The sequence below is a fragment of the Triplophysa rosa genome, linkage group LG9 (assembly GCF_024868665.1).
Source record: "Triplophysa rosa linkage group LG9, Trosa_1v2, whole genome shotgun sequence".
In the NCBI taxonomy this organism is placed as follows: domain Eukaryota; kingdom Metazoa; phylum Chordata; class Actinopteri; order Cypriniformes; family Nemacheilidae; genus Triplophysa; species Triplophysa rosa.
In genome coordinates, this window is record NC_079898.1 from 22896300 (window position 1) to 22909670 (window position 13371).

At 37.9% G+C, this 13371-nt stretch overlaps 1 protein-coding gene across 1 annotated transcript in view; it reads left to right on the plus strand.

Moving 5' to 3' along the window:
- Positions 1-13371, plus strand: part of hpse2 (heparanase 2) — a 59637-nt gene that overhangs the window by 35034 nt on the left and 11232 nt on the right. Inside the window, exons 7-10 of the mRNA XM_057342253.1 lie at positions 982-1075; positions 2349-2455; positions 3988-4102; positions 10540-10685. Of these exons, the coding sequence (XP_057198236.1) occupies positions 982-1075; positions 2349-2455; positions 3988-4102; positions 10540-10685 (462 nt within the window). The remainder of the gene's footprint in view (positions 1-981; positions 1076-2348; positions 2456-3987; positions 4103-10539; positions 10686-13371) is intronic.

A 13371-nucleotide genomic window follows, 5' to 3' on the forward strand; every position in this document is an offset into this window, starting at 1 on the left:
TGGCCGGTCCACCGTTACTTCATCCCGACCCCTTTTTTCTCTCACAGCACCGTCTCTTGGACCTAAAAGAACCCTGCGTCATGTCACCACTGTCTTCTTTGACATCTTAATATGATTCACAGACTGGATCTGTTAGTTATTTTGTTTGTAAACCTGCAGACTGACCTTTAATGCCTTTCATTCATATTTTGAACTCCGTTCACTGAAGTGGGCAGTGAAAATATGGATTGTGTTATTTCATGTTGTACTGGTAACATCAAGATTGATGGTTTTTGGCTTTTTGGCCATTGTTTTTATTTGATGTTTGTCCAGTCTCAGGCCTCGTTTCAGGCTAAATTATTTTGTTGCTGACATGTAAATTATTGTCGGATGGAATTGTAGTAATCAGTTGTTGATTTGCAGTATTGGGTCGGTGCGGCTTCAATAAGTCGTCTGCTGGGGAAACATTGTGTTATTGAACTTCTCGGTACATTTTGTATATCCACTAATAAAAGACACGTACATGTTACAGACACGCTTGAACCGAATTTGCCAAGTGAGAAATGTTCCTAGAAACGAGTGAAAGAAATGTTCAAACAAACATTGTTTGTTGTCTCAGTAACAATGTTTCGAATTGCTCTGTAGAGCAGTTTGTCCGTTTAGGGCTACTGTAGAAACAACATGGCGATGTAAGGTGACCCCTGGTGTATTTAGATAGAAATAGCTCATTCTAAGGTAATAAAATCATAATGCTTCATTATGTAAGGACTTTATACAAGACATAGTTATGTATATTATATTGCATTTCTGTCAATAGATCCTCCAACAAATTACACATTGGACCTTTAACTTTATTCTACTGCGAAATGTTTACACATACCCAAAAGGTACATTTAGTCAACCAATCTGACAGTTTTATCCAAATCAAATACTTTTATTATTGTTTATATCATATACTATGGATCTCATAGTTCTTACAACGCTGTTTTAATATCTTTGCAGTTACTACATTGACAGACGTGTAACCAAAGTGGAAGACTTCATGAAGACAAGACTTCTGGACACTTTGTCTGAGCAGATAACCAAAGTAATGAAGGTAAGATTTGAATTGTGTTTATGGTGAATCAGGCATTTGTTTTTGAACGTGCAAGCCAAAAATGTGCCAATATGTGTTGGGTTTGTTGTTGTAGACGCACATCCCTCTAGTGCTCATTAACTCTGTTTATCTCGAGGGTTTTGGCTTTGTCCTCAGCTGCACCACCCAAACAAGCCGCCGGTCTGATAGGTGGGCTGCCGTTAAGGGAGGAAGAGACGTCTTCGGGTTTGACTGGGTTTACGATTTACAAGTTCGCTGCGATGCCTCGGCTGGTCTGGGAACAGTCCCCTAATAAGCAATGCCAGGTTTCACAACGTTTAAAACATTTCTCTAGGCCCAATCTATAAATACACAGCTCTCCTGTTTTATGTATGTCAGACTCACACATCTGGTTGAGCGTTCCCCAGAAAGCAACGGAGGGGGGATACTGGCCTTCCTCACAAATATCAAACAAAAGACGCTTTGGTTTTGCTCCCTCCCAACCCAGTGGGACAGTTAGAACCCATTACATGGTGTGATGTCACCCGACCTCTATAGAACAAGTGCCAGATCTGAATGTAGAAGATTTGGATTTATTTTTGATAGCGCTTGTTTGAAAGCTTCTTTCACTCCTTTCTTTGGCACTTTCAGAATGCCCCGCTCTCTTCTGCAGGTGTTTTTTGTTGGTCCGGCAGTGGTTGTGACAGTTTGCCAATTCGTCCCAAAATGATTTCTGCTTCCGTGTTGGTTTCGCTGGCAGTCCATCATGTCCTGAAAGTTCAGAACGTGTCAGAATCAGAACCAATGTCAGCATGAGAGAGAAGAGCTCTTCTCTGGTTTATTATGAAATATGCCTAATATACTCAACATGTGTTCTATTATTACCAGACTCAGACCCTGCAGCTAGGCGGCAGTGAGCTATGCATCGGGCTTCAGAGTTGGGATCTCGTATCTATTTACATGCTTTCAGACGGCATGCCCACAGAACATTCACGGACCGTCTGATTCATATTGAGCACAGAAATGTCAAGAAATGTCTGATTTCACATTACGCAATGTTGTCTAGAAATGCACCTTGGAATTTTGCTGTTCCAGTGGTTTATATGGTGGAGTGACGATAAAGATTTGATTTTAATTTAAGCGGTGATTTTGTGGTTAGAATAAACTGCAATGTGAATCGGATTCTGTTTCCAAACTCTGATTACACCTGCACAACACCCTATTACTTTATTTCTTAAGGTCTGTGTCATTTGATTAGATTTGATGAGGTTTTTCTCTCTTTTTTCTTTTGCAGATTGTCCAAACTCATGGTCCTGAGAAACGGGTTTGGTTAGGTGGAGTCGGCCCTGCTTGGGCAGGAGGCACCAATAACTTGTCAGACACTTTTGCTGCAGGTTTTCTGTAAGTAAAGTTTCTTCATGTTCTCAAGAGCTGCAACAAAATACAAGTTTTAAATCTGTAATTTATTTTATTATTTGAAAGTAATACTGTATATGTTGTAGGATGGGGTGACACAATATATGGTATTGTCAAGAACCGTGATATTAAAAACCATGGTTAGGGTTGGGAATCGTTTGAACTTGATCCATTCCAATTCTGATTCTGCTTATCGAATTCGATTCTTATCGATTCCCAGTTTCGATTCCACAGTTGAAGTAAAACATTTAGATATTAACCTGTATGGTCATTTAGCCTGTTTATTGACTTGTTTGCAAACAATATATATATTTATGAGCATCGTTTTGTGTTATACAGTATACACATAGATTCATGATTTTTCAAATTTCTTACAATTTGTATTACCATAGCTGAACTACATCATGGTTCAACTGTAGTAACTATAATGAAACTATGGTTAATTTGTGGTGGTTCCTGTGCTTTTTAATGCAAATACTATAGTTTAACTATGCTTACTATAGTAAAAATATTGTTAATTTTCATAAGGGCTTTTATTGAGATATCAGCAGATATCAACAAGATACATGCAACGCATGTAGTTTTCTGAAAATATGCACACAGGAATTGATAAGAGGCATTCAAAGTTTAATCTCAAGTATCCGATTCCTATTCCTTTTGTTTCCGATCCGATTCCTAGCCTTTCGATTCCCAACCCTAATCCTGGTATTGACGATATTGATATCATATTAATTCTACACGTATGAAAATATCGTTGCTGTCCTTCCGAAACCTCAGATGTCCAAATTCGCTGTTTCGCAGGAAATGGAAGAAACTGTTCTCTTTAATTAAATACAGTGTTGTCGAAATTGCAAGCACTATTTAATACTTTTTATTGGTTAGATATTTCCAAAATCCAGTGAAAAACATAAAGGGTAACTAATAATGATTTATGGCAAAAAATAAAAGTCACGAAATAAGGAGATACGAGGTTTCGGAAGGACAGCAGCGATATTGTAAATACTTCAGTGCCAGTTTAAAGTTTTGCCTTATGAGCCACAATGGTTACAAACTTTCTAAACCCGAACTAAATTAAAGATTTGTTCATTTAATTTTTTTATAGACATCATTATAATTTTGTAACTGAATTATTTGGGCCACGATAACCGTGAAGTGAAAATCTGAATATGACAGCCCTAATATATAGTCATATTATCATTATTTATACTACATATGACTCGTGTTACTTTAGTCAATGAATATTCTTTTGGCAAACACATATTATGCTATGTCCTTCTTTAAAGTGTTTACTAAAACATGTTTTTGTGCTTTGGATGACTTTTGTTATGTGTGTCTTCACTTTCACGTTGTGGCCTTCGCAATTTTAGAAATGGTGTTTTCAAACACTGCGAAGCACAAAGACTATTTTCATAATGAAATCAGTTGTCAACTATTTTTGTGAGAAATATTATTGACTGTAAATATGATTGATTTGTTGGTGCTGCCTTATGTTGTAATAATGTTGATTTTTGGTTTAGGTGGCTCAACACTCTTGGTATCGCTGCGGCTCATGGGATTGATGTTGTGCTTCGACATTCCTTATTCGATTACGGATACAATCACCTCGTGGACCAGCATTTCAACCCTTTACCTGTAAGTGCATTAAAACACACAAACAGAAATCAAGTGAGTTATTAACACCTCTGATGTGTAGATTGCTGTGTGATTGGGTATAATCGTTACATTTTACACTGGGCCATTTACAGTAAATGCTTATAAATCCAGTTTGCTATTTTGTTGTATGCAAATCCTGACTTTATTTCTATGTTGGTGGTAATGCCAGAAAGGGATATTTTACAGAGTCTGACCGAGTCTTTGTTGAACGCTCTCTTCGCCGCATGTGGCAATTACGAGATGGTTTTGGTGATCGGGTTGCAGTCAGTCTTGGATGTGTCTTGAAGGGCATTTACTCGTGATCGTATAGCTATCCGAACAGTAAAAGTGCACGAAGTGTAAATACCCCCTAAAACAGTCAAAGCTGTTTAACAGTCAGACATAACTAGCTGATGCAGGTCAGATGCCACATGCACTAAAGGTTAGGCAAATTAACACCATACGCGGTGATCTGTGTGGTATGCTTGTTATTTTATTGTGAAAACCGCTCGGTTCTTAACCGTAAGACTTTTACGTGAAAATGACGGGGACGTCAAATTGTTTTGCTGTGTTCTTTACACCATGTGGTGTTCTTCCCAGACATTCAAGTAATTCCTCAATTGAGGCATCTTTGAACATTTTCCAGATGAAATATAAATTTAGTTAAAAGATTTGCTTAGATATGCAAAATTGCATGAGTCTATATGCATCTCTGTAATTGTATAGGGTGGTAGTTATGCGTTCTGGAGCACACGATTATAGACGTAGCCAGATCAGCCCAGTCACCTTACAGCTTTTCCCGTGGGACCTATTAGCCAAGATGAAAGGTAGTTAGTGGTGTTGAATACTGGGCAGCTGAGGCGAACCGCACTGAAATTCAAGCCCGAGACAGTGTCACCTGTCTGCCAGCCTCTCTACATGTGTGCCCTACTGTGTGGAACAGCCAGATGCTGACAGCGGTGCAACCTGAGACGGGGGCACTCCACAGGTAGCCCCACCCTCCAGACCACTGCCAACTTTATCCTGAATTATGTAGACCTCTGTCTTTCACGGTGTTCAGAGGTCAGCACCCTGGAGACAGAACAGAAGACTTCAATTACATTTCAATTTGATTTCAGAGCCTAATGCCACGACTGTGAGAGACCTTCGTGTTCTGAGACTTTTAATAGCTTGGAGAACATCTTTGACATTTGTCAGGTTAAAATTTCATAACATCGTTTTTTAATCTAATGAGAAGTTAAAACCTTTATAAGCTTTTCACACGGTGCTTAAAGGAACTCAAGTTGTTCCAAATCTGTATACATTTCTTTGTTCTTCTGATGAACACTGAGAAAGATATTTGGAAGAATGCCTGTAGCCAAACAGTTCTTGGCCACCAGTGACTACCATAGTCAGATTTTTTAAAATAAATTTCTTTGTTCTGAACACAAAGGAAGATATTTTGAAGAATGTAGGAAAGCAAACCGTTCTGGGGCACTTTTGACTACCACTGTAATTTCTCCTACTGTGGTAGTCAATGGTGGCCAAGAATTGTTTGGTTGCAAGCGTTCTTCCAAATATTTTCTCTGTGTTCATCACAACAACAAAATTTATAAAGATTTGAAACAACTCGAGGGTGAGTTAATGAAGACTTTTTATTTTTGGGTGACCAGTCCCATTTTGTAGAATACACCTCATATTTTGATTGTTGAATTTAATCTGAGGGGTCAATGAAAGCAAAACTGCAAATATGCTTTCTGAACATCACAACTTTTACCCTTTACGCATTCCTTTAATTTTCAATGTTCTTGTATTCCTAAAAATAATTCGTTATTATAAACTGTTCACTCTGTTTCCATCCTTTACACCAAAGCACAATTCAGGTTCAGCCCTGCCTTCAAATTCTGCACGCGATATTCACTGGCTCCAGATGCTGATAGACACGTTACCTGTTCGTGCCCCTTTTTTCTTTTACAGCCCACCAGGATAACACGTGCATAGTACAGAACATCCAAACGGGGCGATCAGTGCCAAACACATGACAAAATATTATGATTTGCGCAAAATATAAAAGAAATTTAAATACTATTTTTTTAAGTCAAACTCTAAAGGATGCCTTCTTCTACATAATTCTACATAATTATTATACTTGATTCTAGCATGATTCATACTTGGATGCATGCAAGCCTGTTTTTTATATACTGTATATATATTTTACTAGGAACGACAGAATAAACACCTTTACATAAACTGAGTTTTTGTCAAGTGGTCCTGGCAAATTGCAAAAGACTCTTTTTTTTCCTGCTTTTCTTACAATATCTCTTGTTATTCAAAGGACCAATCGCCCCCTGCTGGGATCACAATGCTTTTAACATAGCTGGATGTCTGTGGAAACTGCCAGATATCCCACTGCGAGAATTCACAACAGCCGCAACCTGACGGGTTCCTTGGAAAATTTACGGTCCAACCTTTTCTCTTTAATCCCATACTGAGTCCTAGTTCTTTTCCTTCACACCTTCGCTTCTTGTTTTTATCCTGCTCTCCAAGATATTAAGATATTAATTGCATCTATCCATATACAGTATTAGTAACTTTCATTTAGTTCCTTTTAATATGTATTCTCCATAAATAAAGTGTAAATATTATCGAAATTGGATATATCATTTGCGGTTTTGGCCTTATTTTAGACCCAGGGGCCCCGATGGCCCTAGTGATATCTCAACGGCAGAATATTAACATGATGTGCATACAGGTGGGCATATTTTACCTGAGGCTGTTCAGAGAGTTTTGCACTTATGTGTCTATTTACATGTATCTATTTAATTTGTATAAATTTTATATATTTTTCTGTTTAGTGCCTGTGGTTAGTGGCGCAGAATTGACACATTTAAAATGTAATATTAAAATCACAGGTTCTTATTGCTCACAGTTGTTTATCATGTGGTTTGCACACTCTTACATTACGTACGTTAGTCTGATATTACCAGGTGTGGTGCGTTTTTTGCGTATCTTGTTGGTATTATAGTCCAGTGGCTGCTCATACAGCATCTTGTGGCTGCTCAAGAACTTTTGTGGTTTTATTCGAGTTTATTTATTGTTCAAGACTTTTTGTCTTTGGAGTAACTCCAGCTCTCAGGCTAAATGCTTTGGGTTCACCTCATCACTAATAGGAATGATTGAGTATGAGTTTACTATGGTGCACCTGCATTCAGGATACCCTTCATTCTGAGTATGATCATGCGCACCGATCTGTCATTTATGTTGTAGCACTGTAATTGAAAGAATATGAAGCCTTTGATCAAAATTGTTGCAGTGATTTTTGAGACAGCTAAGATTTATTTCATTATTTAGCCAAAAAAGGGAATTGTTTTCAATGTACTGCGTTGTAAAATAGCAGTGTTTTAGATCTTTGATTGATGTTTTAGTGCATCTTATAACATTTACCAGTTTTACATTTTTTAAATAATATTCAATTTTGATTTTCAGAGACCACTACAGTTTAAAGCAGTGGTTCTCAAACTTTTTCGTTGTAAGGCCCCCTTTGTGTTAAGTGCATCGCTTTGCGGCCCCCCATATAAAGATGTATAATCTAAAACTTAGAATTTTAATTAAACCAAAAACATTCAGTTATACAATGCTGGAACCTCAATTCTTTTGGTTGGTGGTGTCATTTTTCTGATGTTTGATTGCATAAAATCTATGATAAATTTCTATATTTCATAAAATGCCACAAAATCTGTGGCCCCCCTGGATCCATCTTGGGGGCCCCAGTTTGAGAACCACTGGTTTAAAGGGATAGTTTACCCAAAAATTCTTTCATCGTAGGCTACTTTCTCTCATTTTCATTCCTATGACTGATGTTCTTCTGCAGAACACAAAAGAAGATATTTTGAAGAAAGTGGGTAACCAAACAACACTGGCCACCATTGACTTCCATTGTATGGACTCAAAACCACAGAGACATGTCTCAAAATATCTTCTTTCGTGTTTTACAGAAGAAAGTCACACAGGTCTTGAACAACAGGCTGTGAATAAATATTGACAGAATGTATTTATGTGTTTATCCTTTGAAGCCAGAGGTCAGGAACCCTGTTCTTACACACTTTACTGTAACTTCAGTTCATTATATGCAGTGCAAATGCTCTCCAGGACCAGAGTTTCTGACCCCTAGTAAAAACTATTTGTTGGTTGAATCCCCTGAATTCGACTTTTGGCTCTGTGGCACTTTAAAAAAAAATTCTGGCTTGTTTGGGTATCTCAACCAGCCCAAAAGAGCTACACTGGACATGGGGTGGGACTGTCTGCTTGTCCAGCCAATGACAAAAAAGGGGGGTGTGTCATTTGTGACACAGATTACACGTTTACTGTACCTTTAACAACACAAGTGTTTTGTAAAGCTGCAGATCCACCCATTCCTGTGAGTTTCTGTTTCTCACTGCCTATAGCAGATGCTGCACAATGTACACTGCCGGAGCAAATTAAGTTAAAGTTTCCCTGGCGAAGAAGCCTTTAAATGCTGCCATATGCAGGATTGCATGGGAACTTCCTGATGCACACATGCTGCTTTGAACCAGTTCAATTAAGTGTTGAATTTAAAAACTGATGAGGGGTATTAGGAAATATATTTTATAGTCATGCTTAACTATTTCTTTTGCTTTGCTTTACCTTTTTTAATTTGGACAGGCTTTACAGTCATGGTTTTGCTGAATCTTAGCAGATGTTACAGTAAGTGTTGTTGTACTGTTTAGGCGAGGTACCTTTGACCTCAAAATGTAGCATTATAACTGATTTGCATGAACAGATTACAGAATCCATAAACATCTTCTGTGCTTGATCTTGTCAGCACATATAATTGAGAACTGCGAGATTTAAAGAAGCAATGTGGAGTTAGCAGCATCTAGCGGTGAGGTTGCGAATTGCAACCAATTGCTCACTCCACTTCTCCCTTTCGAAGCACTACGGTGACTGACACAGGACAAAGATGTGATTGTGTTTTCACTTCTTTGCTGAAGGAGATAAGGTATTTAAGAAACTCATTCTGTAGAGCAGTTTGTTGGTTTCGGGCTACTGTAGAAATAACATGGCAAATTCCATGTAAGGGGACGCGATGTCATGGCTCTGCTTCATTTAGTCATGTTTTCCTTGGTCCTGTAGCAGAGTCATGACAAAGCCTTTGGTTATGTGTGGAGAGAAACATATTATTGTCCTTTTGACAATAATATACGTTCTCTCCGGTGTCTCGTCTTCTAGCCCCGCCCTCTCGTTACCTCGTTAGCTTCTCCTTAGTGTTTGATCCCTGTCACCTGCCCGTCACCCTCCCTGTGTTATCATCCCTCGTTTGTTTTCCCCTTTATAAACCCTGTGTATTCCTAGTCTTGTGTCAGTTCATTGTTTCCTGTTTGTTCGTGTAGTTCTCGTTTTCATGCCCTACCTTGCCTGTTTTGTAAGTTTGGTTTTGTTTATGATTTGTAGTTCTCGTTTTGCCCCTTGTGGGAAGTTTTTTGTTTATCGTTTGAAATCTCTCTTTGTTATAGTGTTTTGTCTCCCCATTGTGGGTTTTTGTTTTGTTATCTGTAAATAAACCCTTTTTTGTTAAAACCTCACCACGGCTGCCTGCAATTGGGTTCTTCCAGCGTAATTCATGACACGCAAGGTGTATGTAGATAGAAATAGCTCATTCTAATATAATAAAAACATCAAAACACTTCATTATGTAAGGCTGTATATAGTTTATATATATATATATATATATATATATATACAGTAGTTATGTATATTACATTGCAATTCTGTAAGTAGATCCTCCTAAATATTACACACTGGACCATTAAAGTTTTAAAATAAAACATTTAAGGTACAGCTCGCACAAGCATCTTTTTTTGGTTTTGATTGTTTGTGATGACAAAACTGTGGTGTGTTTCTCTCAATTCTATAAGCATTTCATTTTTATGGCCTAGAGGAGAGGGAGATTTTGCTTTTGTTGTTTATCAGTTTAAACAGGAAAGGCTTCCAAAGAAAGGTTACGGTTATATTTCTCCATTCAAGCATCCAAGAAAGTGTCTCTCCCAATAAAAGGCTGAGGCACATGTGCGTTTTTTCTGCCTCTGTTAAAAAGTGGAGTCATCCTTACCAAAGTGAAGGCAGATATGAGAAACTCAGATAACATCTATGAATCGCTATAAATGCTTTTAACATTTTAAAACAACAAAGTTTTGTTTTAATAATTCAAATATAAAACTGATTTGAAAGATAAAGGATGATCAAAGTTAATTTGATTTTCTATTGGCAACCAAATGCCACATCTGTGCTGTGTCTGTTGAATGGTCTTGCATGAACCAGACTGCATAAATGGTGTACCAGACTAATTTGAATCTATGGCAGAATACCTGCACGTGTGTAAAAATGTCACATTGATGCCTTTTTCGATTTTGTGACATTTGTGTTTTGTGTTGTTATAGGATTATTGGTTATCTTTTCTCTATAAACGTCTGGTGGGTCCCAGGGTACTTGGAGTGCATGTCGCAGGTCTCCAGAGGAAACCGCGCCCTGGCCGAGTGATTCGAGACAAACTTCGCATCTACGCACACTGTACCAGCTTTAACAAGTAAGTTCACAAAACCATCTTTATGTATTCGTCTATCCCACCTATGAATTGTTGTTGACATCAAAGGTCATGAATTCACTCAAACTTTCGAATTCTGACTCGCATCCATCTGTCACTTAAGGGGCGAGTATAGTCCGGCCGTCGCGCGTCCATGCGCTGCCCGCATGACAAAAAGTACAAAAGTGCATGCGCGAAAAATTGTCGAAATCGTCTATCTGCGCTTATCCGCGATTTAGTATGCTCAAGAAGCTGTGCGGACGCGTTTGTGTGCGAGACGGACACGGACGCGGAAAGTCAAGTATACCCGGCCCTTTAGTAGATGTTATGGTTGCATGAAAGCCCTTTGCTCTAAAATCATAAGCAAAACAGTCCATCCCAGACTAGATAATAAAGATGGAATGTGCCGACCGCAGTGTGTTTTGTGTATTGGATGCAGGGAAAATAAGCGCACTTAAATTGAATTTTGTACAATAAACCATTTTGGGGTGCATCTTGATGTACGAGGTAAAATATGTGTATTTAATGCTGACCTCATAAAAATATATTTTTATCCATGGTTGAGTAAAAAATGGACAAACCCAACCGTAGGTTTTTTAAATTAAATAAAAATGGTTTCAATTAACTCGTGGTTTGAAACCACTCGGCAGAGATTTCTTTTAAACCCAAAGTTTGAATTTGGTGATATTTTACCCAACCTTGGGTTAAAACAGCCCAGCATTTTTTTGCATCAATAATGCTGTCTAGGTAGGCAGTTTACTAGATGTCAGAATGCATGTAATCGCACCGCACCATAACATGTTTGTATGTGTGTGAATTCTATTCTGTCTGACAAAATAACCTGTAGCGTTACATCCACCCCGGTTACCTGAGAACATGCCTGTGGTACGGGATTTTAAAGCATACCTGTTCATTCTCAAACACATAAATTAGAGAGTCCAGACAGCCACTCTTTCAGAGCGAGAGGCCATAAAATTTAACAAGTATCAATTGTCAAGTGCGTGGAGTGTCTCTGTGCATCGTGAGAGCTGTTGAAAGGCACCAGAGGCTCGGCCAGGTGAGAAGCCTGTTTGAGGCGGGGGCGGTGGAGGGCCAAACGGACAATAGGAAGGTCTGTACCCGGGCCAGATAAAAAGTGCCATCGTTCTCTTTGATGATTATCTATTACCCCCGAATGATGTGAGTGGGACCTGCCAGCTTTTCACCAGCAGTGTAGGTTTACGGGCCACAGATCCTTGTGTCTCTCAGCTCAGTTACAGGCCTGTTTCACAGCCTCGTGTAGGCCCCTGGCTTCAGGATTCCTCCGGTGGCATAGACGTAAAAGGACAGAAATGTTGCTGTTATGAAATTGCTGTTTTTAAAAAAAACTACAATCTACACCACAAGTTACTAACCAAAACGATTGAAGCCATATTTTAAAATATTAGAAGATAGTTAGAAGATGTGTCATGTAATAATAATAATGTATTTTTGCAGTCAGAGCTATTTTTCTAATTAATCGCATCCAGAATAAACGTTTGTGTTTACATAATATAAGTCTGCGTACTGTGCATATTAATTTTGTATTTATAAACACATACACATATATGTTTGAGAAAAATTTAAAATATACAAATTAATAAACATTTATATATAATTTAAATTATTGGTAAATATAAATAAACACACGTAAATGTTTCCTAAATATATATACGTGTATGTGTATGTGTTTATAAATACAAAATGAACATGCACAGGACAAAGAGATATAGTATTATGTAAACACAAACTTTTATTTTGGATGCGATTAATCATTTGAGAGCCCTAATTTTTTCCAATCCCATTTAGGTGACAACAAATAATTTTACACTAAACTAGAAACACTAAAATGAATCTGACCTTCACTTGTTACATTTATGAAATTGTATGTTGTTCTCTTAATATAATTTAAATGGATTTGGGCCTCTGGATTATCAGTTCTGCTACCACCAGAGTTGAAGGAAGATATCTGGTTGCCGAGCCAATTTCTGACCCGTGTTGGCGTGCAGATGACATAGTTTTGGGTCACATTCAAAAGCTCATCACGTTGTGTTTTATTCATGAAACGGAAACTACTACAAACCGGACGAGTAATCTTTGTAAATGGCATGAAACCCAAAACATCTGGCTTACAACTAAAACTATTCACCGAGACCGTACTATTTCTGCTTTGCCCGTTTTGAAAGTTTTATTTTACTCGTTCCTTATTGAAAGACAAGCAATTTTATTAAATAATTTTTTTTCAATAAAATAACACTCTTTAATGTTAACTATATATTATACGAGTCTAAGCATTCCCTCTCCGTCACTGGAAAACAAAAACAATGTTCAAAATGTCATTGTTTTCGCAAGCATTCTGGTTTCATCTGTTCCTCTTTCAAGTTTTTTTATTCTATTAGTGGTTAAAATAGCCAGGCTAGCAAGTCATGGATATGCTTTCTGTATCTTTGCTAATCCATCACAACACCCTTATACAAAACAGGCCTCCTTTTCTGTTGCTTTGAGTGGTTTCTATGCTCCACATTTCCCCAGGACCGATTTGACATCAAACAAAGAATTACATGTTTACGTTCCCCATGTGAATGCTGGAGAGGAACATTGTTTCAAAGTCTTGGACAGTGTTTATCGTTTTCGATCTGTTCTTCTGATCTAATGCGCCCTTCTGGAAAAT